General features: G+C 44.6%; 1 protein-coding gene across 1 annotated transcript in view; it reads right to left on the bottom strand.

Annotated features, from left to right (window-relative positions):
* Positions 1-25,921, bottom strand: part of SBF1 (SET binding factor 1) — a gene marked incomplete in the record, with an annotated part of 739,370 nt that overhangs the window by 253,007 nt on the left and 460,442 nt on the right. Inside the window, 3 exon segments of the mRNA XM_053716293.1 lie at positions 1,537-1,611; positions 3,674-3,849; positions 12,968-13,098. Coding sequence (XP_053572268.1) covers positions 1,537-1,611; positions 3,674-3,849; positions 12,968-13,098 — 382 coding nt within the window.

Below are 25,921 nucleotides of genomic sequence, written 5' to 3'. Positions count from 1 at the left end.
TAATTAAGCAAAAATGACAACAGACATAGCAACGTTTCAGGATGAGTTCCCTTCATCATTCCAAGATTAATGGAACTCATCCCGAAACGTTGATATGTCAACATTTTTTCTTAATTAAACCTTTGAAATTGAAGCTGCCTTCTCTGGACTTATTTTGTTTTCTGTATGTGTCTGGGGTCTTTGCAGTGGCCCCCAGAGGCGTGCATTCAAAAGACTGAGTGCTGGATCTAATATCCTTTTGCATTCATGAAGTATACTCAGCCACAAGTCTGAAAAAGGGATCGAGTCCCAATGGGTAAGTCTGCCCAGGAAAGTGGCATGAAATCGAGCAGATGAAGAGAAGTTCATCCAAGGTTCCACGAAGAGAGAGCGGTCCCATGTCCTGCCTACCATGAGGCAGGACAGAACAAGGAGTAGGAGGAGTAAGTGAAAGAGGTTACTTATAAACAGGTTGGGGGAGTGGTCATGTCTCACCTGTGTAGTATTACCCAAGGATTGTGAAACAGCTCAGCAGTGAAAGGTTTAAACCACAGATAAAAACCAATATAAATTCAACCTATTCTCTAGCCTGCAGACAGCCTACAGGACAGGAGCTGGTGACAGGAGGCGCGCTGGGAACAGTGCTCTGGGGACAGGAGGAGCGCTGTGCTCTGGGGACAGGAGAAGCGCTGTGCTCTGGGGACAGGAGGAGCGCTGTGCTCTGGGGACAGGAGGAGCGCTGTGCTCTGGGGACAGGAGGAGCGCTGTGCTCTGGGGACAGGAGGAGCGCTGTGCTCTGGGGACAGGAGGAGCGCTGTGCTCTGGGGACAGGAGGAGCGCTGTGCTCTGGGGACAGGAGGAGCGCTGTGCTCTGGGGACAGGAGGAGCGCTGTGCTCTGGGGACAGGAGGCGCGCTGTGCTCTGGGGACAGGAGGCGCGCTGTGCTCTGGGGACAGGAGGCGCGCTGTGCTCTGGGGACAGGAGGCGCGCTGTGCTCTGGGGACAGGAGGCGCTCTGGGGACAGGAGGCCCTCTGGGGACAGGAGGCCCTCTGGGGACAGGAGGCCCTCTGGGGACAGGAGGCGCTCTGTGCTCTGGTGACAGGAGGCGCAATGGTGCTGTGCTCTGGTGGCGGGTGGCTGCTGGCGCTAGTTTCTGGGGATGGATGTGCTTTGTTCTGTTGACAGAAGGTGCACTGGCGCTGTGCTCTGGTGGCGGGTGGAGCTAGTTTCTGGGTATGGATGTAGCATTCATGCTTTGTTCTGGTGACAGGAGGTGCACTGGTTCTGTGATCTGTTGACACATGCACGCTGATGCTGTGTTCTTGCGACAATAGGTGACTGGATATGTGCTGGTGACATGAGATGTGCTGACAGTGTATTATGGAGTTATGGTGACTGGAGGAATCTAGCTGTAGTGTGATGGGTTTTGATGCGTGGCATGGTGCCTATGTCCTGTAACCAAACCTGATGGACAGAGGGAAAAATAATATTCAGACGAGACACACCCAGAGAAAATCCCTTGTCACCACTAGACCTATGACCAATTTGGGTCTTACTTGTCTGAGTGGAAACGGCCGAGAGAAAAGCCCACAGACAGCTGACTCTGGAACACGTCACTGACATGGAGGGGGCTACAGAGAGAAAAGGGGGTCATACAGGTAGGGGCTGAGAAACACAAGTGTCACCATACACACTGCAGGGGAGAGTTCATACATACAGGGACAGAGGGGTTACACCAACACAATGGGGATCATTAGAGAATTGTAAAGCTCTCTTTGCAGGTGAGATCAGTCATGCAAAGTCCTCAGGGGGTTCATGAAGTCACATTAAAGCGTGACAACTGGTTATCTCACTTTACAGGGTCTGGATGTGGAGGAGACACATTGCAATGCTCAGTCACCCACCCACAAAAAGATTCTTTGTGATTTCTCTCTACAGAACTGACCCTAAGTCTACATGAGGTTGGGATTCAGCAGGGAAATACAGAGCCATTACACACAGTGAAGGGGTCACACAGGCAAGTGCTACAGAGACTAAATGACACTGGAGGATCTGTACAAAATGAAATGCGTGAGGCACTAGAACAAAATCAGAATACATTAAAAAAATACACAGATGGGGTGATATACTGAATCTAGATCACCAACATACCCAAAGAAAGCTTTAAGGGACATTATACACTAGATTTTTCTTTGTATATATATTTTGTAGATGATCCATTTATATAGCCCATACAGTTTGTTTTTAAAAAAATGTATACTTTTGCTTATTTTTTAAATAACATTGCACTGATTTTCAGACTCCTAACCAAACCCCAAAGATTTAGGAGAATACTGATGTATACCTACTCCAGCTTGCTTCTGTTTGTGTAAAGTGTCTTTTCATATGCAGAGGAAGGGGGAGGGGGGAGTATCTGCTATTTTTGCTATAGAACCACTTTCAGTGGGTGTTCCAGCTACCTTTTTAACAGAGCTAAACCGGGAGCTTCTAAGTAAGTTTTTAAACGTTTTTATACTGGATTTTTCTATCAATATCTGTGCATCTTATTCTTTTTAGCAGTGTCTCTTACATGCAGTTAAATGAAAATTTGTGTATACTGTCCCTTTATAGCTTGTCACTTTACAGTAAGAGGGACAGATGTGTCACAAATTGTCACTTTACAGTAAAAGGGACAGATGTGTCACAAATTGTCACTTTTCAGTAAAAGGGACAGATGTGTCACAAATTGTCACTTTACAGTAAGAGGGACAGATGTGTCACAAATTGTCACTTTACAGTAAGAGGGACAGATGTGTCACAAATTGTCACTTTACAGTAAAAGGGACAGATGTGTCACAAATTGTCACTTTACAGTAAAAGGGACAGATGTGTCACAAATTGTCACTTTACAGTAAGAGGGACAGATGTGTCACAAATTGTCACTTTACAGTAAGAGGGACAGATGTGTCACAAATTGTCACTTTACAGTAAGAGGGACAGATGTGTCACAAATTGTCACTTTACAGTAAGAGGGACAGATGTCACAAATTGTCACTTTACAGTAAAATGGACAGATGTGTCACAAAGTGTCACTTTACAGTAAGAGGGACAGATGTGTCACAAAGTGTCACTTTACAGTAATAGGGGAAGATGTGTCACAAATTGTCACTTTACAGTAAGAGGGGAAGATGTGTCACAAATTGTCACTTTGCAGTAAGAGGGGAAGATGTGTCACAAATTGTCACTTTGCAGTAAGAGGGACAGATGTGTCACAAATTGTCACTTTACAGTAAAAGGGACAAATGTGTCACAAATTGTCACATTACAGTAAAAGGGACATATGTGTCACAAATTGTCACTTTACAGTAAGAGGGGAAGATGTGTCACAAAGTGTCACTTTACAGTAGAAGGCACAGGGAATGGTTGCACAAGGTGGGCAGGAAGTTCACACAAGAGGGGGGGGGTGCAGGAGAGCGACAGAGGGGAACAGGGTTACACAGGCCCTCAGGTGATTAAGGATTTAGCACAGGTTGAGTGAGAAGCAGTTTAGTTACACAGACAGGAATTACTTTACTGCAGAACAAGGGACAGACACACGTCATGCACTCACTGCAAGTAATGAGATTACTGCCCTAGGTATAGAGAGCATGTTGCTGGGGGAATAACAGTACCACATAGGAGAATAGCTGCACCATTACGTAGCAGAGGACTCACTTGAGAGATGGGTTCTTGTCTTTGGTCCTGACCTGCGTACTATGGGGGAGCATAAGACCAGTGTTGAAAGGGAAAGTTCCCAGTATGTCTTGCGGGAAGCGGAGTTTGTGCAAATGTTTGCGGAAAATCTCAGAAACCTCAGACGGAACCTCTTCATCAAACGCCACCCGCAGGAGCTGTGTGACCACAGGAATAAATGTTACAGATTAGTCACTTCCAGAAATGCATCTTCACCTCCAAAAACCAAGCAATGCAGCCGTAACCCTCAGACCACTGCCTTCCCTATGAGAGCCTATTAAATAATCTCAGATAAAACATAATTTATGCTTACCTGATAAATTCCTTTCTCCTGTAGTGTAGTCAGTCCACGGGTCATCCATTACTTATGGGATATTAACTCCTCCCTAACAGGAAGTGCAAGAGGATCACCCAAGCAGAGCTGCTATATAGCTCCTCCCCTCTACGTCATACCCAGTCATTCGACCGAAAACCAAACGAGAAAGGAGAAACTATAGGGTGCAGTGGTGACTGGAGTATAATTTAAAATTTAGACCTGCCATAAAAAACAGGGCGGGCCGTGGACTGACTACACTACAGGAGAAAGGAATTTATCAGGTAAGCATAAATTATGTTTTCTCCTGTTAAGTGTAGTCAGTCCACGGGTCATCCATTACTTATGGGATACCAATACCAAAGCTAAAAGTACACGGATGACGGGAGGGACAGGCAGGATCTTTACACGGAAGGAACCACTGCCTGAAGAACCTTTCTCCCAAAAACAGCCTCAGAAGAAGCAAAAGTGTCAAATTTGTAAAATTTGGAAAAAGTATGAAGAGAAGACCAAGTTGCAGCCTTGCAAATCTGTTCAACAGAGGCCTCATTCTTAAAGGCCCACGTGGAAGCCACAGCTCTAGTGGAATGAGCTGTAATTCTTTCAGGAGGCTGCTGTCCAGCAGTCTCATAGGCTAAACGTATTATGCTACGAAGCCAGAAAGAGAGAGAGGTAGCAGAAGCTTTCTGACCTCTCCTCTGACCAGAATAAACGACAAACAGGGAAGAAGTTTGGCGAAAATCTTTAGTTGCCTGTAAATAAAATTTTAGGGCACGGACTACGTCCAGATTGTGTAGAAGTCGTTCCTTCTTTGAAGAAGGGTTAGGACACAATGAAGGAACAACAATCTCTTGATTGATATTCTTGTTAGTGACTACCTTAGGTAAGAACCCAGGTTTAGTACGCAGAACTACCTTGTCTGAATGAAAAATCAGATAAGGAGAATCACAATGTAAGGCCGATAAACTCAGACTCTTCGAGCCGAGGAAATAGCCATTAAAAACAGAACTTTCCAAGATAACAGCTTGATATCAATGGAATGAAGGGGTTCAAACGGAACACCCTGTAAAACGTTAAGAACTAAGTTTAAGCTCCATGGTGGAGCAACAGTCTTAAACACAGGCTTAATCCTGGCCAAAGCCTGACAAAAGGCCTGAACGTCTGGAACTTCTGACCCTTTAAAGAACTAGCAGATAAACCCTTTTCTAAACCTTCTTGTAGAAAAGACAATATCCTAGGAATCCTAACCTTACTCCATGAGTAACTCTTGGATTCGCACCAATGTAAGTATTTACGCCATATTTTGTGGTAAATTTTCCTGGTAACAGGTTTCCTAGCCTGTATTAAGGTATCAATTACTGACTCCGAAAATCCACGCTTTGATAGAATCAAGCGTTCAATCTCCATGCAGTCAGCTTCAGAGAAATTAGATTTTGATGTTTGAAAGGACCCTGAACCCTGAACAAGAAGGTCCTGTCTCAGAGGCAGAGACCATGGTGGACAGGACGACATGTCCACTAGATCTGCATACCAGGTCCTGCGTGGCCACGCAGGCGCTATTAGAATCACCGATGCTCTCTCCTGTTTGATCCTGGCAATCAATCGAGGAAGCATCGGGAAGGGTGGAAACACATAAGCTATCCTGAAGTTCCAAGGTGCTGTCAGAGCATCTATCAGAACCGCTCCCGGGTCCCTGGACCTGGACCCGTAACAAGGAAGCTTGGCGTTCTGGCGAGACGCCATGAGATCCATATCTGGTTTGCCCCAACGCCGAAGTATTTGGGCAAAGACCTCCGGATGAAGTTCCCACTCCCCCGGATGAAAAGTCTGGCGACTTAGGAAATCCGCCTCCCAGTTCTCCACGCCTGGGATGTGGATCGCTGATAGGTGGCAAGAGTGAGACTCTGCCCAGAGAATTATCTTTGAGACTTCCATCATCGCTAGGGAACTCCTTGTCCCTCCTTGATGGTTGATGTAAGCCACAGTCGTGATGATGTACGACTGAAACCTGATGAACCTCAGAGATGCTAGCTGAGGCCAAGCTAGAAGGGCATTGAAAACTGATCTTAATTCCAGAATGTTTATGGGAAGGAGACTCTCCTCCTGAGTCCATGATCCCTGAGACTTCAGGGAATTCCAGACAGCGCCCCAACCTAGCAGGCTGGCGTCTGTTGTTACAATCGTCCAATCTGGCCTGTTGAAGGGCATCCCCCTGGACAGATGTGGCCGAGAGAGCCACCATAGAAGAGAATTTCTGGTCTCTTGATCCAGATTCAGCAAAGGGGACAAATCTGAGTAATCCCCATTCCACTGACTTAGCATGCACAACTGCAGTGGTCTGAGATGCAGGCGTGCAAAGGGAACTATGTCCATTGCCGCTACCATTAAACCGATTACCTCCATGCATTGAGCCACTGACGGGTGTGGAATGGAATGAAGGACACGGCAAGCATTTAGGAGTTTTGTTAACCTTTCCTCTGTCAGGTAAATTTTCATTTCTACCGAATCTATAAGAGTCCCTAAGAAGGGAACTCTTGTGAGTGGCAATAGCGAACTCTTTCCTTCGTTCACCTTCCACCCATGTGACCTTAGAAATGCCAGTACTAACTCTGTATGAGACTTGGCAGCTTGGAAACTTGATGCTTGTATCAGAATGTCGTCTAGGTACGGAGCTACCGATATTCCTCGCGGTCTTAGTACCGCCAGAAGAGAACCCAGAACCTTTGTGAAGATTCTTGGAGCAGTAGCTAACCCGAAGGGAAGAGCTACAAACTGGTAATGCCTGTCTAGGAAGGCAAACCTTAGATACCGGTAATGATCCTTGTGAATCGGTATGTGAAGGTACGCATCCTTTAAATCCACTGTGGTCATGTACTGACCCTTTTGGATCATGGGTAAGATTGTCCGAATAGTTTCCATTTTGAACGATGGAACTCTTAGGAATTTGTTTAGGATCTTTAAATCCAAGATTGGTCTGAAGGTTCCTTCTTTCTTGGGAACCACAAACAGATTTGAGTAAAACACTTGTCCGTGTTCTGACCGCGGAACCGGGTGGATCACTCCCATTAGTAAAAGATCTTGTACACAGCGTAGAAACGCCTCTTTCTTTATCTGGTTTGTTGACAACCTTGAAAGATGAAATCTCCCTTTTGGAGGAGAAGCTTTGAAGTCCAGAAGATATCCCTGAGATATGATCTCTAACGCCCAGGGATCCTGGACATCTCTTGCCCAAGCCTGGGTGAAGAGAGAAAGACTGCCCCCCACTAGATCCGTTTCCGGATCGGGGGCCCTCACTTCATGCTGTCTTAGGGGCAGCAGCAGGTTTTCTGGCCTGCTTGCCCTTGTTCCAGGTCTGGTTAGATTTCCAGCCCTGTCTGTAGCGAGCAACAGTTCCTTCCTGTTTTGGAGCGGAGGAAGTTGATGCTGCTCCTGCCTTGAAGTTGCGAAAGGCACGAAAATTAGACTGTCTAGCCCTTGGTTTGGCTCTGTCTTGAGGTAGGGCATGTCCCTTACCTCCAGTAATGTCAGCGATAATTTCTTTCAAACCGGGCCCGAATAAGGTCTGCCCCTTGAAAGGTATGTTAAGCAATTTAGATTTAGAAGTCACATCAGCTGACCAGGATTTAAGCCACAGCGCTCTGCGCGCCTGAATGGCGAATCCGGAGTTCTTAGCCGTAAGTTTAGTTAAATGTACTACGGCATCAGAAATAAATGAATTAGCTAGCTTAAGGACTCTAAGCTTGTCTGTAATCTCATCCAATGTAGCTGAGCTAATGGTCTCTTCCAGAGACTCAAACCAGAATGCCGCCGCAGCCGTGACAGGCGCAATGCATGCAAGGGGTTGCAATATAAAACCTTGTTGAACAAACATTTTCTTAAGGTAACCCTCTAACTTTTTATCCATTGGATCTGAAAAAGCACAGCTATCCTCCACCGGGATAGTGGTACGCTTAGCTAAAGTAGAAACTGCTCCCTCCACCTTAGGGACCGTCTGCCATAAGTCCCGTGTGGTGGCGTCTATTGGAAACATTTTTCTAAATATAGGAGGGGGTGAGAAAGGCACACCGGGTCTATCCCACTCCTTGTTAACAATTTCTGTAAGCCTTTTAGGTATAGGAAAAACGTCAGTACACGTCGGTACCGCAAAATATTTATCCAGCCTACATATTTTCTCTGGGATTGCAACCGTGTTACAATCATTCAAAGCCGCTAATACCTCCCCTAGTAACACACGGAGGTTCTCAAGCTTAAATTTAAAATTTGAAATGTCTGAGTCCAGTTTATTTGGATCAGATCCGTCACCCACAGAATGAAGCTCTCCGTCTTCATGTTCTGCAAATTGTGACGCAGTATCAGACATGGCCCTAGTATTTTCAGCGCACTCTGTTCTCACTCCAGAGTGGTCGCGTTTACCCCTAAGTTCTGGCAATTTAGATAAAACTTCAGTCATAACATTAGCCATGTCTTGCAAGGTGATTTGTAATGGCCGCCCTGATGTACTTGGCGTCACAATATCACGCACCTCCTGAGCGGGAGATGCAGGTACTGACACGTGAGGAGAGTTAGTCGGCATAACTTCCCCCTCGTTGTCTGGTGAAATTTTCTTTACATGTACAGATTGGCTTTTACTTAAAGAAGCATCAATGCAATTAGTACACAAATTTCTATTGGGCTCCACATTGGCCTTTGAACATATTGCACAAAGAGATTCCTCTGTGTCAGACATGTTTAAACAAACTAGCAATTAAACCAGCAAGCTTGGAAATACCTTTCAAATAATTTACAAGCAATATAAAAAACGTTACTGTGCCTTTAAGAAGCACACAAAAAACTGTCACAGTTGAAATAACATGAACCGGATTAGTTATAGAAACCAAATTTTCACATTAAATTTATTAATTTAGCAAAGGATTGCACCCACTAGCAAATGGATGATTAACCCCTTAATACCAAAAAAAGGATAACAATAAAATATATATGTTTTTATCACAGTCAAAGCACAGTCTCACAGGTCTGCTGTGAGTGATTACCTCCCTCAAAACTAGTTTTGGAGACCCCTGAGCTCTGTAGAGACGTCCTGGATCATGCAGGGAGAACAGGAAGACTTGTGACTGAATTTTTACTGCGCAGTAAAAGCGCCAAAATAGGCCCCTCCCACTCAAACTACAACAGTGGGGAAGCTCAGAAAACTGATTTTATTCAAAATAAACGACAGCCATGTGGAAAATAATGCCCAAATAAATTTTCACCAAGTACCTCATAGAAAAAAAACGATTAACATTCCAGTAAACGTTTTAATATAAATATATGAGATGTTAATAAAAAGCCTGTTGCTAGTCGCTTTCACTGCAGAGAGGCTATAAGTTATATATATACAGTATTTTCTTAGTGAAGTGCCATTCCCCAGAAATACTTCAGTGCAAGCATACACACATATCAGCCTGATACCAGTCGCTACTACTGCATTTAAGGCTGTACTTACATTACACCGGTATTAGCAGTATTTTCTCAGTCAATTCCATTCCTTAGAAAATAATATACTGCAACATACCTCCTCCTTGCAGGTGAACCCTGCCCGCTGTCCCCTGTTCTGAAGTTACCTCGCTCCTCAGAATGGCCGAGAACAGCAAATGGATCTTAGTTACGTCCGCTAAGATCATACATAACTCAGGTAGATTCTTCTTCTAATGCTGCCTGAGAAAAAACAACACACTCCGGTGCTGTTTAAAATAACAAACTTTTGATTGAAGAAATAAAAACTAATTTTAATAACCACAGTCCTCTCACACATCCTATCTATTAGTTAGGTGCAAGAGAATGACTGGGTATGACGTAGAGGGGAGGAGCTATATAGCAGCTCTGCTTGGGTGATCCTCTTGCACTTCCTGTTAGGGAGGAGTTAATATCCCATAAGTAATGGATGACCCGTGGACTGACTACACTTAACAGGAGAAATATACAAATTGTATCTTATTTGCGTGCTTTTCTCTGTTGGAGTGAATACCTGGGTAGGTAACGTGCATGCGTCTGGAGACCTACATAGTAGCAATGTTTGCACAACGTATAACACCCCCTCATACACGCAGCCTACTTACCCCCTCATACACAGCCTACCTCTTGCACCACACACGCTACCTACCCCCTCACACACACAGTCTACCTCCTGCACCAGACACGCTACCTACCCCCTCACACACACAGCCTACCTACTGCACCCTACACGTTACCTACCCCCTCACACACACAGCCTACCTATTGCACTCCACAGATTACCTACCCCTCTCAAACACACAGCCTACCAACTGCACCCGACAGGTTACCTACCCCATCACACACACAGCCTACCTCCTGCACCCCACAGGTTACCCTACGCCCTCACATACACAGCCTACCTACTGCACCCCACACGCTACGTACCCCCTCACACACACAGCCTACCTACTGCACCCCACAGGTTACCTACCCCCTCACACACAGCCTACCCCCTTACACACACAGCCTATTTACTGCACTCCACAGATTACCTACCCCCTCACACACACAGTCTACCTCCTGCACCAGACACGCTACCTACCCCCTCACACACACAGTCTACCTCCTGCACCAGACACGCTACCTACCCTCTCACACACAGAGTCTACCTCCTGCACCAGACACGCTACCTACCCCCTCTCACACAGAGTCTACCTCCTGCAGCACACAGGCTACCTACCCTCTCACACACAGAGTCTACCTCCTGCACCAGACACGCTACCTACCCCCTCACACACACAGCCTACCTATTGCACCGCACATGCTACCTACCCCCCTCACACACACAGCCTACCTACTGCACCCCAAAGGCTATCTACCCCCTCACACACAGACTACCTCCTGCAGCAGACAGGCTACCTACCCCCTCACACACACAGCCTACCTACTGCAGCAGACAGGCTACCTACCCCCTCACACACACAGCCTACCTACTGCACCCCAGAGATTACCTACCCCCTCACACACACAGTCTCCCTTCCTGCACCGCACAGCCTACCAACTGCACCGCACAGTCTACCTACTCCCTCACACAGGCTACCCACCTCCTCAAACACAGCATACATCATGCACCGCACAGTCTACCTACTCCCTCACAAACACAGCCTATCTCATGCACCACACAGGCTTACCTACCCCCTCACACACACACACAGTCTACCTACCCCCTCACACACACAGGCTTACCTACCCCCTCACACACACAGCCTTACCTACCCCCTCACACACACAGCCTTACCTACCCCCTCACACACACAGCCTTACCTACCCCCTCACACACACAGCCTTACCTACCCCCTCACACACACAGCCTTACCTACCCCCTCACACACACAGCCTTACCTACCCCCTCACACACACAGCCTTACCTACCCCCTCACACACACAGCCTTACCTACCCCCTCACACACACAGCCTTACCTACCCCCTCACACACACAGCCTTACCTACCCCCTCACACACACAGCCTTACCTACCCCCTCACACACACAGCCTTACCTACCCCCTCACACACACAGCCTTACCTACCCCCTCACACACACAGCCTTACCTACCCCCTCACACACACAGGCTTAACTACCCCCTCACACACACAGGCTTAACTACCCCCTCACACACACAGGCTTAACTACCCCCTCACACACACAGGCTTAACTACCCCCTCACACACACAGCCTTACCTACCCCCTCACACACACAGCCTTACCTACCCCCTCACACACACAGCCTTACCTACCCCCTCACACACACAGCCTTACCTACCCCCTCACACACACAGCCTTACCTACCCCCTCACACACACAGCCTTACCTACCCCCTCACACACACAGCCTTACCTACCCCCTCACACACACAGCCTTACCTACCCCCTCACACACACAGCCTTACCTACCCCCTCACACACACAGCCTTACCTACCCCCTCACACACACAGCCTTACCTACCCCCTCACACACACAGCCTTACCTACCCCCTCACACACACAGCCTTACCTACCCCCTCACACACACAGGCTTACCTACCCTCACACACACAGGCTTACCTACCCCCTCACACACAGGCTTACCTACCCCCTCACACACACAGCCTTACCTACCCCCTCACACACACAGCCTTACCTACCCCCTCACACACACAGCCTTACCTACCCCCTCACACACACAGCCTTACCTACCCCCTCACACACACAGCCTTACCTACCCCCTTCACACACACACACAGCCTTACCTACCCCCTTCACACACACACACAGCCTACCTACCCCCTCACACAGGCTACCTACCCCCTCACACAGCTTACCTACCCCCTCACACAGCTTACCTACCCCCTCACACACACACACAGGCTACCTACCACCCTCTCTCACACACACAGGCTACATAACTCCTCACACACAGGCTACCTAGCCCCTCACACACACAGGCTACGTACCCCTTCTCACACAGTCACGTAGGTTACCTACCCCCTCTCACACAGTCACACAGGCTACCTACCCCCTCACACACACAGGCTACCTACCCCCTCACACACACACAGGCTACCTACCCCCTCACACACACAGGCTACCTACCCCCTCACACACACAGGCTACCTACCCCCTCACACACACAGGCTACCTACCCCCTCACACACACAGGCTACCTACCCCCTCACACACACAGCCTTACCTACCCCCTCACACACACAGGCTACCTACCCCCTCACACACACAGGCTACCTACCCCCTCACACACACAGGCTACCTACCCCCTCACACACACAGGCTACCTACCCCCTCACACACACAGGCTACCTACCCCCTCACACACAGTCTAGCTCCTGCCACAGGCAAAATATATATGCACCCTCACAAAGTTGCCTATTTCTTGTGTCTCCCAAGCCCCTTAGCCATGACATCACACACAATGTCCCCATCCTCATCACTGTGTCACCTGAAAAGTACATGAGCGGAGTTGCAGGCCCTCTTGCACGTACTGGTCCACCTGGTGGGCTGTGACGCTGATCTTCTTCTCCTTGGTTAGGGAAGCAATGGGGAAGGAGCGGATCACTAACTGCTCAGCCACTGTTGAGGAATACAGAGCTATGTGAATTGAGTAATGGTAAGGAAGCCATAGAAACATTGTGCCAAGCCAACAGTACTTTATGAGAGTGTGTGTTTTTTATCCTGAAGTAACTAAGACCAGAACTTTGACTCTCAGGTGGTCCAGTTGACTAATAAAATAAAGCTAAGAAATTAGAAGTCTTGAAAAATAAAATCAAGAATTTGGCCAAGAGAATTAAAAGCCTGTGCCAGTTATTATACCTTATACTTTCAGGTTAGTGAAATGAGAAGAAGTTCCTCTTGCTCCCACCTTCTTGTGTTTATTTAACCAAAGGGAAGACGCAGTACAGGAGGAAAGAGAAAGCCAGACTTTAAAAACCGCACCAAATCGAGAGGCGGAGCTAACTGGAGAAGACAATAGTCGCACTTAAGCAGAGCTCCAGGGAATAAAAGTCATTTCTAACTAATTCCTAAGTGATTATAGATAGAAACTCACTTAAAAGCGAGTGACTAAACACTGGACCAACGATAATTCTAAGTGCAGACTGGATCAGCTGTTTTAACCGGCTTGAAACAGCAGTAGGGAATCTGGGCCTTCTCACTGAGCAGCGAAACTACGCAACTGAAATCTATACCTGGGTAAATCCTGGAGACCCGGTGATCCAGATCGAAGGATAAAATGATGTAAGAGGCAGCGAGAGGCTAACCACCCGTAAGCACAACTAGAAGAAGAAAGTGGTGAACCTAGTTAGAAAAGCTGTGGACATCGAAACAGTGAGTATCGATTGAACCTAGTTAGAAAAGCTGTGGACATCGAAACAGTGAGTATCGAAAGATCCTCTACCAGGTTGTCACTATACACGCTCAGACAGAAAGCACACTACAACCCAAAACATATAATAGCAGCAGTTGCGGCCTGAAGTTAAACAGATAGGTCCCAGGACAAAACACTTTTTTGGTGCGAGTCGCCATTTTAAGGACTGTTAATAGAGCCATCTAGACCCGAAACTGACTGAGACTGGCATGTTCTTGCTGAGACTCTCGGAGCAATAAGAGTATTAATAGATCTGATAACACGACTGTGTGGAAAGACTCGGACTACAGCTAGAAACCTAGCACGCTATTTTAATAGTGTAACAGAGCATACACACAGCTTATGGCTCGGAGAGCTCAGGGAGAAATATATGCAGTAACGCATCTTAAATACACTATCTCTCATTAATAAAGCTGTGTGGAGGTGTAGTGCACCCCCCCCTTTCCTGCTAATATCCTTATTGGCAGGTCATACCCCCAGATCCCTTCTCCGTTAGAGTCCTGTCCGGACAAACTCCCTGGGGAGTGGTGCACTATTCAAAAGCTAAGAGTGACAACAGATGAGTGAAAACTTATAAAAGCCAGAACACACAAGAGTAAGACCTTTTGACTAAGTGTATAGTTCTCAATGAGCTATTAGTGACTGAAACTTAGGGGAAATCAGGTTATCTCAGACACCTTACAGAACAATCGTTCCACAAGCAATATACTTCCTACCCTGACCCACATTGCTAATCAAAAATACAACAAATAATCCAAGAGCGCCAACCAGAGGCAAAGGAAGAATCTAACAAATAAATCAATGATAATCAGACATTTATTTAACATATAATTAAATACTTAATAGCATGGATCCATGTTACATATATACTAAAAATACAATTAGAGATAATATAAAAACATGCATATGAAAAATATATTAAAAACAAATAAATTAAAAACAAATAAATTAAAAAACTATTCTAGAAACAATTGACAATCGAGACAATAAGTTATGTCACCAATTACGGAGATAAACAAATGTGAGTCACGTTAAATGATCTCTAGAAGAATGAGAAATGAGTCCAATAAATAAGTGATATAATTCCCTTGGTATAAAAAACAATAATAAAAGTCAAGTGGAAAAATCCAGTGAAGAAATCCAGTGAAGAAATCAGATGAAAAATGTGAAAGTAAACCGATGAATCAGTGAAAAAATCTATATGAAAAACATGTGAAAAAATATATATATTGAAAAAAAATAAAAACGGGGGACCCCCAAAAAAGTTAAATATAAAATATAAAATTGTAAAATTGTAAATTGTATCAAAAATGAAAAATGAATATGATAACCAAAAATGTGAAAAAAGGTGTTGAAAATCAAAAATAGTATATTGCTAATCAGTAAAGATCTTATAGTAATCAGTAAAGAGCCAGGATTAGACTAGGAAGTCGTTCTGGGATAATAGTGAGCTGTAGTGCACAAACCCTGATTTTGCCCTGGAACAACAAGATACGCAAACATAAAAAGCAGCAAGAAAGATAATATGTTACATCCTACACTATGATTGAATTCATAAAGCACAATAGTGACCAGTAGTAACTAGGACCTGAGGTGAAGAATCATCCCCCATATGACCTCCTAGTACCAAAATAATAGTGCATCTCTGTCAATAAAATAAAGTGAAGAAATATCTGGCAGAAGTCCATTTCTATTTCTTGTCACAGTTTGTTATTGAGCTAGCAATAATATGAAAAGCAGAAGCCATTCAGTTAAAGACTATTTAGCTTAGGCTCAACTCAAACAAAAAAACTGTGGACAAAATGATATCTCCAGCAAAAGATGTATCTTCTCAAGACCAGAGTGACCCAGAACATCAGGGTTCCACAGATTAAAAAAACAAAGACTTAGTCCTACAAATAAAAGCCATCTTCCAGGACGAATGTCAGAACTAAAGAGGGATATACAAGAAATAGGACACACAACGTCAGAAGAAAAACTAGATGATGTAACAGAGGAGATTCCACAAATCAAGACCACTCTGCTAGATTATTAATAAGCGGATTAGAAATCTACCGGAAACCTACAAAAACCTGCAAGAAACTGTCACCAACTTATTCCGTGGATTAGTCCCAGAGATAGAGATCCCTATGCTTCTCATGGATAGAACTCACAGAGCTTTAACCAAACCATCTCAATCAAATACCCGAGACATAATTGTAAAGATGCACTATTCCCATGTTAAAGGGACACTGAACCCAATTTTTTTCTTTCATGATTCAGATAGAGCAGCAATTTTAAGCAACTTTCTCATTTACTCCTATTATCAATTTTTTTTCGTTCTCTTGCTATCTTTATTTGAAAAAGAAGGAATCTAAGCTTTTTTTTTTGTGGTTCAGAACTCTGGACAGCACTTTTTTATTGGTCGATTAATTTATCCAGCAATCAGCAAGAACAACCCAGGTTGTTCACCAAAAATGGGCCGGCATCTAAACTTACATTCTTGCATTTCAAATAAAGATACCAAGAGAATGAAGAAAATTTGATAATAGGAGTAAATTAGAAAGCTGCTTAAAATGTCATGCTCTATCTGAATCACAAAAGAAACAATTTGGGTTCAGTGTCCCTTTAAGGAATAGATAATGAAAGTAGCCAGAAATACACGTAACCTCAAATTTGAAGGCAACGAAATCCAAATATACACGGATCTGTCACCAACGACTTTACGCAGAAGGAGGGAAATGAAACCGGTAATACAAATCCTCATTACAGAAAACATTAAATATAGGTGGAACTTTCCTTTCAAATTGACCTTCACCTATCAAAACGCTTCCCAATCATGTTCCTCTACTGAAGAAGGGTTTCGCCTCTTAGAGCAGCTGAAATTATTACCAGAGACAACAGCAACCCCGGAGTCTCCTAAACAACAAATAAAATCCTTCAAAAGAGATTGGACTGTAGTTGGCAAAAATGCCAAAACAAGTCCCAATATTGGACGTTGCCAATGATATACCGGGAAGAGAAGTTAAACCTCCACCTTAAAAGCCAACTAAGACTGCTCAGCTGATATGACTTTTCTCTCCTAGACGATTAAACAACTTATAAGCTCTTTTTGATACCAAAAGTGTTAGTCCTACGGCTACAATACCCTGATACTCCCTACTACTCAACAACCTATATGGGGGTCTTATTGGAGGTCACCCCTTTCTATCCCTACCTATAACCCAAACCCCCCCCTTAACTCTACACCCCACTACCCTAACATATTATTAAACCCATATTTAACAGACCACCTCATTCCCCCAGGTATTTAACAGTTGGTTATGCTACTTACAGTCACTAGGATTGTAGAACAGTTATTGGTTAAAACGTTATTATTCTTTTTTTTAGTTGGTATGTTTTCAAGCTAATGTTTAAAGTTCACAGAAAGAAGTGGTACGCTTATCTCGGAATTGGTAAAGGTTAGAAGACTCAAAACCTATTTGTGAGGTCCCTGATGTTTTTAACTTGCCTAATGTTCATTTTACCGTTGGAAAAGTGTTGGCCTATTAGACATTTGCTATACATAACAAGGAGGAGGAGGTATTTTGACCACCTATTCTCATTCCATAGAATTAAAGGGACAGTCTAGGCCAAAATAAAATGTCATGATTCAGATAGAGCATGTCATTTTAAACAATTTTCCAATTTACTTTTATCACCAATTTTGCTTTGTTCTCTTGGTATTCTTAGTTGAAAGCTTAACCTAGGAGGTTCATATGCTAATTTCTTAGACCTTGAAGGCCGCCTCTTTTCAGAATGCATTTTAACAGTTTTTTACCACTAGAGGGTGTTAGTTCATGTGTTTCATATAGATAACACTGTGCTCATGCACGTGAAGTAATCTGGGAGCAGGCACTGATTGGCTAAACTGCAAGTCTGTCAAAAGAACTGAAATAAAGGGGCAGTTTGCAGAGGCTTAGATACAAGATAATCACAGAGGTAGAACATGTATTTATATAACAGTGTTGGTTTTGCAAAATTGGGGAATGGGTAATAAAGGGATTAGCTATCTTTTAAAACAATTCTGGTGTAGACTGTTCCTTTAAGCCCTTGCATGGTCTGAGGTAGTGTCATGACGATTAAGATAATATCACACAATGTAAGGGGTCTAAATTCAGATATTAAAAGAAAAAAAGCCATACTTGAATATAGGGCACTTAAAGCTTATTTCACATCTCAGTATTGGGATAACATTTTTCCAATACAGTATCATGCAGTCAATAAAAGAAAAAATGTGGAGTTTTGGTACTACTGCATTCGTCCCTTAATTTCAAAGAGGAGGAAGTAGTTAAGGATAAGGAAGGGAGATTTATTATAGTGAGAGGCAATATACAAAACGCACCAATACTCCTAGCAAATGTTTATGCACCCAGTAGTAACCAAGCCCCATTTATATCTAAGGTTAGTAAACTCATAACGCAGTGGAAAAACTATAAGATGACAATAGGAGGGGATTTTAATATGACTTTAGACAACAAAATTGATAGGACTCCTAGAGATGATGGTGTACCCACTAACCATAAAAATACCCCAAAATTACTAAAAGACTTCCTCTTAGATCAAAATCTAATAGATGGATGGAGAGCTATGAATAAAAACACTAGGGATTATACATATTTTTCAACAGTTCATAGCACATACTCCAGAATTGACTATATCCTATTAAGCCAAATTTTGTTACCTTTACTAACTAGAGCAAAGATTATTAATTGTCCCTGGTCGGACCACTCACTAGTTGACACTAACAGGATTACTAAATCCGAATAGAATTAGATCTTGGTCCCTACATCCAAGTCTTTTAAAAGATAGCATTATCCTACAAAAGCTCCAAAAGGACATTGCAGAATGTATTGCCATAAACGACGGCTCCACTGCAAACCCAGTTTATACTTGGGGGGCACTTAAATTATTTATTAGAGGGCTCTTGATCTACATACAATGCCCTAGCAAAAACTTAACTAAGAAACTCAGAGAAAAAAAATACAGATTTAAACTAAATACTTGACAAAGAGGCAGTATGGGCAATAAAACTTATAGACACCCAATATTATCTCTAAGGGAATAAGCCCGACAAAATGCTGGCCAACAAGTTAAAGGAGATCACCCGAAACATCTCAGTTCCCCAGATACAGCAAAAAGATGGTATGACCACTAACGATCCACTGAAAATAGCCGACACATTTGCGGATTACTATAATCTTTCTCCCACCGCTACAAATTTAGATAAAACAATAGAATTAGAGAACTTTCTAAATTTATCCCACCTACCAGAAATAAACAAATTACAAATTCTTATACCACAGTTAGTCAAACTATTCAATCTAATCATGCAAGGTAATGATATTCCTCCAGACATGTTAATGGCCTGTATCTCAGTTGTCCCCAAACCAGGTAAAAGCCCACAATACTGTCAGAACTATAGGCCCATTTCCCTCATAAACCAAGATATTCAGTTATTCACAAAATTTTTTAGCAAATAGATTGAACATGATCATTAAAAACTTAATTAATAATGATCAGGTGGGATTTATCACGCAAAGAGAGGCCCCATATAATGTTCGAAAGATTATAGATCTTATAAATGATGTGCACACTAGGGAAGTGCCTTCTCTGTTCCTTTCATTGGATGCAGAGAAGGCATTTGATAGAGTTGACTGGGACTACTTGCATGCAAGTCTTGACTAAATTGAATAGATGGTCCCAACAAAAAATCTCTTTATATGTGAGAATTGTCATAACCAAAATGACAATATTACCTAAAATACTATATCTATTCAGATCCCTTCCTATATCAATACCGATTTAAGAAATCCACAAAATCCCCCCAAAAAAATTAAATTTTATCTGGCAAGGGAAAGGAGCGCGTATTAATACATCTCTGATGGTTAGAAATAGAAAAGAAGGGGGATGTAGGAGTCCCCAATTTGGTTGCTTACTACTATGCGGTCAGAATGGCGCAAACATTACATTGGAGCAAATTTGATAGCGAGAAACAATGGGTTAAATTGGAGGCAGATCTTCTTGAAACAGACCAAATATGCAAAGTTTTATGGTCAGCTAAAAAATATAGACCTTCAAGACTTAAGCTGTTTATAGCAATAGAACACACCTGTCGTTTGTGGGACGTTCTGACACGTAGGTTTCCACTCCTTAGTCCTAAATCTATGCTGACTCCCTTAATAACGTTAGGATCACCAATTGAAGACTTAGTTAAAAGTAAATGGGCTAACAAGGGACTATATAGGATTGCAGATGCCTTTAGAGAAAATAAACTCCTAACCTTCATTCAATATGAAAGTCTAGACCCAACTGGAGGCCACTCCTGGCTTCACCATCTCCAGTTAAAATCAAGAATATACAAAGTAATGGGACAGAAGCCACACATATCTATTACTTTGAAACGATATATCTTGCCAGACAATTTCTGCGACACACAATCACAAAATTATACTTTAATGACCCTAAGAAAGAAAATAAACCGGCTTTTATCAGGAAATGGAAAAGTGAATTGAATAATACATGGCCTTTGGAACAATGAGAGACAAATTTGTTTAAGGGGTCATCTTTCACTGTAAATGCTTTTCTTAAGGGAAACTTCTTGAAAGTGGCTTTTAGATGGTATTTATATCCGAAAAGATTTCATAGTGGAACAGATTTAGAGACTCACCCCTGTTATAGGAATTGTAAAGAAGAAGGTACATACCTAAATATGTGGTGGGGGTGCCCCAGGGTCAGAGAACTATGGGATCAGACCTCACAACTACCAAGTTTTTCTCTAAATGCATAACCCTTAAACTTGAACAAGCACTCTTACACTTTCCAAAAGATTGCATTCTCCCGCACCAAAACAAACTAGCTGCAATGATATGTATTGTCACTAGATTGAGTATTGCGAGATTTTGGAAAACAGAGCCCCCTCAATTTAGCTATGTTTTAAACAAGTTAGCGTATCACTATCAAAGAAGCAGCTTAACTGCCAGTATGTTAAATCAACAAAATAAATGAGTTATGGTTTGGAAACCATATATGTTCTCTGAAGAAATGAGGAGGATAGATAATAGAGATAGAACTGTTGACCTAGGGCAAGGTGCGGATCATAGTCGGATAAGATGTCCGGATACTGTTACTCCTGAGGTGAGACTCTAAATGCAGAAATTGTTTTGAGGTAGATTATTTTAAGCTATATCGAATGTGTAGTAGAACTTTTCAAGAAACACTTATCAATGTAAAGTGAGCCCTGTTTGTCTATATTGGAAGTTTATCTTTTGTTTTTGTACCACTCACCTAAGAATGTGCATATATTATATTGTATAACTGTGCAATATTTTAACAAAAATTATTTCATAAAAAAACAAACAGCACCAAATCAGGAAAGAGAGGGTCTTTATGTGCTAAGACCATAATGATCCTGGCAAGATTGAAAGGAAGAGCCATAAACTAAAAATGCTGGTGGCCAAGGGCATAATCTAGTAGTGCAAAGAAAAAAAAAGAGGGATGAGTGTTTCGTTCCTTCAAGGCAGGAACTGGATAAATTGTTCCCCGTATTAAGAGGTGTTAGTCTGAGAGTAGGGTAAAGTGTCTCAGTTTAAAGGCCAAATGGAAATGTGACAAAATCCATGCGAGTTGCAGGGAGAGGATTGGAAAGTGAGGAGGATAGACTGAAAGCAAGAGCGCCAGGAGTAGAAGTAACTGGTTTCTAGTAAAGCTCATGATAAACAGGCTTGCATGTGACTTTTGGACAGAAGCCTTGATTGTACATCCAGCACAAAGGCTTTGTCAGAGAGATGTGTGAAGGTATTGCTCATAAAATAAATAAAAGTTGTGTTTACTTGATGAATAAATTTATTTCATGATGGTGAGAGACCATGAGTCATTACTGGTGGGAAAACATAAATTATGCCTACCAAATAATTTAATTTCCTTCTGTATAAGGAGAGTCCACGGCATCATTCCTTACTGTTGTGAAATACTGAACCTGGCCACCAGGAGGAGGCAAAGACACCCCAGCCAAAAGCTTAAAATACCTCTCTCACTTCCCCCATCCCCCAGTCATTCTGCTGAGGGAACAAGGAACAGTAGGAGAAATATCAGGGTATAAATGGTGCCAGAAGAAAAATATAATTTAGAGGGCCGCCCATCGGAGAACACGGACAGGGGCCATGGACTCTCCTTATACAGAAGGAAGTGAAATTATCTGATAAGCATAATGTTACAGAAGCATTAGTTATTTTGTTGTGAAGAGCTTATTTCCCAGCAGCAATGCCTGAACCAGCAAGCCAGCGCCTAAGAAGGGCTCCAAGAAAACCGTAACAAGTATCATTTCATAAAGAGTTAACTCTTTTTTTTCAGCTTTTAGAAACTATTGCCTAAATACACATTTTTGCTGGCCTCAGCTCTAAGTTTAGGGATAACCAATCCCATTGTCTAATCACCTCTGGAGCCAGACTGCTAATTGATAAGATGAACTTGTAAACTTGTTATCTTAAGTACTGTAATCCTATTGTGGCCTGTCAAAGGACAGTGCTCTCTATCTAAATGTGTGATGGGGGATTTTGTGCTTCCCCCCCCCTCTCCCCCTGGGAGTGCCCTGTGTGCATGTAACCTTAATAAAAAGCAGGCTGGGCATCCCAGTGCTGAGTTCTTGTTTGACCCTCAATCGCAGCGTTGACTCGTTTTTGTGGGCAGAAGGGTATCCTAGCTGTACTACAGCTAAGGGAGATTATTCTATATTTGCGAGACTCATATAGAATACTATGGAAAGCAGCTTCTCCCCTCTTTAGCAATAGGGATCCAGGCTACTAAGCGGTCCATCTCTCAGCGAGACTAAGGGTAACCGTAACATTTGGCGGCAGCGGCGGGATTTTCCTGGATTTCCTAGGAGAGGTACAGAACGGATGGAGAGCGCTTAAGAAAAATTGAAGCGTACAACCCTAAAGGATTTACTTGAAAGCAGAGGGGGGTACGCCAGCAACCGGCCGAGGAGAGAGCTGATCGCAGAATTGAACGAACTGGATCAGAGCTTCACAATGGCGGAAACACCGACCACGATTAGTGACGAAAAAACCAGGATTGTTCGGGAAAGGCTCTCATTATACGGGCCGAACCCCTCCATGGAATTGGTACAGCAGTTGATGGCGGAGGCGGACGAGGATATACGAGAGACTCGAGCCCACAAACTCAACCTAGCGAACGCACACCGCAATGCTGTAGCCCCGCAGGTAATCATCCCTGTCGAAAATGCTGGGAGGCCCAAGATACCCTATACGGCATTTCGACCCTTTCTAGAGAGCGAGACAGGGATTGATGAATATTTGGCGGACTTCGAAAGGCAATGTGCCCTGCACCAGATTCCCAACAGAGAGTGGCCCACGATATTGTCTGGGAAACTATCCGGGCGAGCCCTGGAAGCCTTTCGTACTCTGGGTGCTAAGGAAGTGACACAGTATGAGCTAGTTAAGGAGACACTGTTGCGACGGTACGCTGTAACTCCGGACACGTATCGCCGACAGTTTCGGGGCACGGAAAAGAAGCCTAACGATACCCATATGGAATGGGCGCACCGAATGCGGAGAGCGGCAAATCACTGGCTGAGCGGAAGTAAAGCGGTGACTGGGGAGGAAATTTTACAATTGTTTCTCTTAGAACATTTTTATAATGGCATGGAACAGCAAGGGAAGGAATGGCTGCGAGACAGGCGGCCTTCTACCTTAGAAGAAGCAGCCAAATTGGCCGATGAACATTATGACTCCCGTCTTCACGAACCCATGAACTACCGAGCTCCAGCACGGGTCGAACCCAGAGAGGTTTACCGTGCACCCCCTCGTGCTGAATTCTGAGCCCCGGTGCCCACAGGGCCCGTCCGACACTCAGGACCACCCAATAACAGCTCTGAGCGTCACAGACCGACTTGCCACCGATGCAAGCAACCAGGGCATTTCATGGCTAGCTGCCCCCTTAATACGCACCAGACACCCAGGAATTACAATTACCCCTCTGGGTCCTATCGTCCGGCCCGGGCCCTCTGTGTTAACCAAGAGGCCCCTATGGAGGGATATGTGGGGCCGCTTCACGAGGCAGACCCTGTATATGCTGCCTCAGATAACCGCCAGCACCATCGGCAGAGGGTATGGCTCGAGGGGCGATCTACCGAGGGATTGCGAGACACAGGGGCTACTATCACGCTGGTACAGAGTCATTTGGTGCCAGAGCACAAGCGATCCGGACAGACTGTGGCCGTTAGAGTGGCGGGGGGGGATGTGTACAAAATTCCAACAGCTAAAGTGCATCTTGATTGGGGAGCGGGAAAGGGGGCTGTGAACGTGGGCCTAATGGATAATTTACCTGCCGAAGTACTACTGGGCAACGATTTGGGCCCCATGACTTCTGCCTATGCTCCAGTATGCAACAACGAGGCGGACCCAGTGACTACACGGGCCCAAGCCCGGACGGAGCGAGAGCTCTCACCAGTGCGGGAGACACAGGTAAGACCTACCCCGACCTTGCCTGACAGGTTAGGCCCCGTACCCTGGGACACCCCAGATGCTTTCGAGGCAGAGTCTAAGACTGACCCGACCTTACAAAAGTACCGGGAACGAGCAGAGACCGGAGGGGGCGGGGCAGATAACGAAACATTCTTATGGGAAAAAGGGAAACTATACCGCTGGACAGAGAAAAGGGGACAGCGTAGGCGACAGCTGGTAGTGCCCCACAAATACCGTCAAGAAATCCTCAAAATAGGCCACGACATCCCCTTAGCAGGCCACCTAGCCGTTACCCGTACCCTACACCGCATTACTCACACGTTCTTTTGGCCAGGGGTGCACGCTGACGTTAGAACTTACTGTAACACCTGCGATGTGTGTCAACGAGTAGGAAGGCGAGGCGATCACCCTAAAGCCCAGCTAGTAAATATGCCCATTGTAGAGGAACCCTTCAGCCGGGTTGCTATTGACCTAGTGGGACCACTGGCTACCCCTAGTCCCTCCGGTAAGCGCTACATTCTTACCGTAGTGGACTACGCTACCAGGTACCCAGAGGCTGTCGCCCTATCCAACATACAAGCGGATACGGTAGCGAATGCACTAGTACAGGTGTTCTCCCGGGTAGGATTTCCAAAAGAAATCCTATCCGACCGAGGCACCCAATTTACGGCTGAATTAACCCAACAACTCTGGCAGGTTTGCAAAATTAAGTCCCTCCTGAGCTCCCCATACCACCCCCAGACGAACGGGCTGTGTGAGAGGTTCAATGGGACCCTCAAGCAAATGCTCAAGACGTTCACTCAGGAATACCGAGACTGGGAACGCTTCCTGCCGCACCTCCTATTTGCTTATCGGGAGGTGCCCCAGGAAACGACAGGGTTCTCTCCCTTCGAGTTGCTCTACGGAAGAAAGGTACGGGGACCCCTAAACCTGATCCGGGAGCACTGGGAGGGAGAGATGGAGGCTGACGGTGTCCCCATTGTGCCATACGTGCTGGAACTCAGGGACCGAATGGAGCAATTAGCCAAATCCGTGCGGGCTAATCTCCAGTTGGCCCAGAGAAGACAGAAAGTATGGTACGATCGGGGGGCCCGAAAGAGAATCTTCACCATAGGACAAAAGGTGTTAGTACTTAAGCCGGTGAAGACAGACAAATTGCAGGCGTCCTGGCAGGGTCCCTACCAGATCGTAGAGAAAAGGGGAGACACCACTTATGTGATAGCTAGCTGCCATGACAACAATCTTAGAAAGACATTCCATGTAAACATGCTCAAGGAATATTTTGAGCGACCAGAGAACGTGACGGCCGTATGTTGTTCCCCTCAGGAAGACCCCGACAGTTTACCCATTCCAGACCTATTAGAAAAGAGTCTCCCCACAGGTATAGTGGCGCAGGTTCAGATAGGGGACCGACTTAGCCCCACTGAAAGGGAGCAGCTCAACCAACTCCTCCAGTCCAAACACCTCACCTTCTCCCCGAAGCCAGGGTACACTACTTTAACCACCCACCAGGTAGATATTCCGGGAC

Source organism: Bombina bombina, chromosome 6 (genome assembly GCF_027579735.1).
Source record: "Bombina bombina isolate aBomBom1 chromosome 6, aBomBom1.pri, whole genome shotgun sequence".
Classification (NCBI taxonomy): Eukaryota; Metazoa; Chordata; class Amphibia; order Anura; family Bombinatoridae; genus Bombina; species Bombina bombina.
This window is presented reverse-complemented; position numbering and strand designations above follow the sequence as displayed.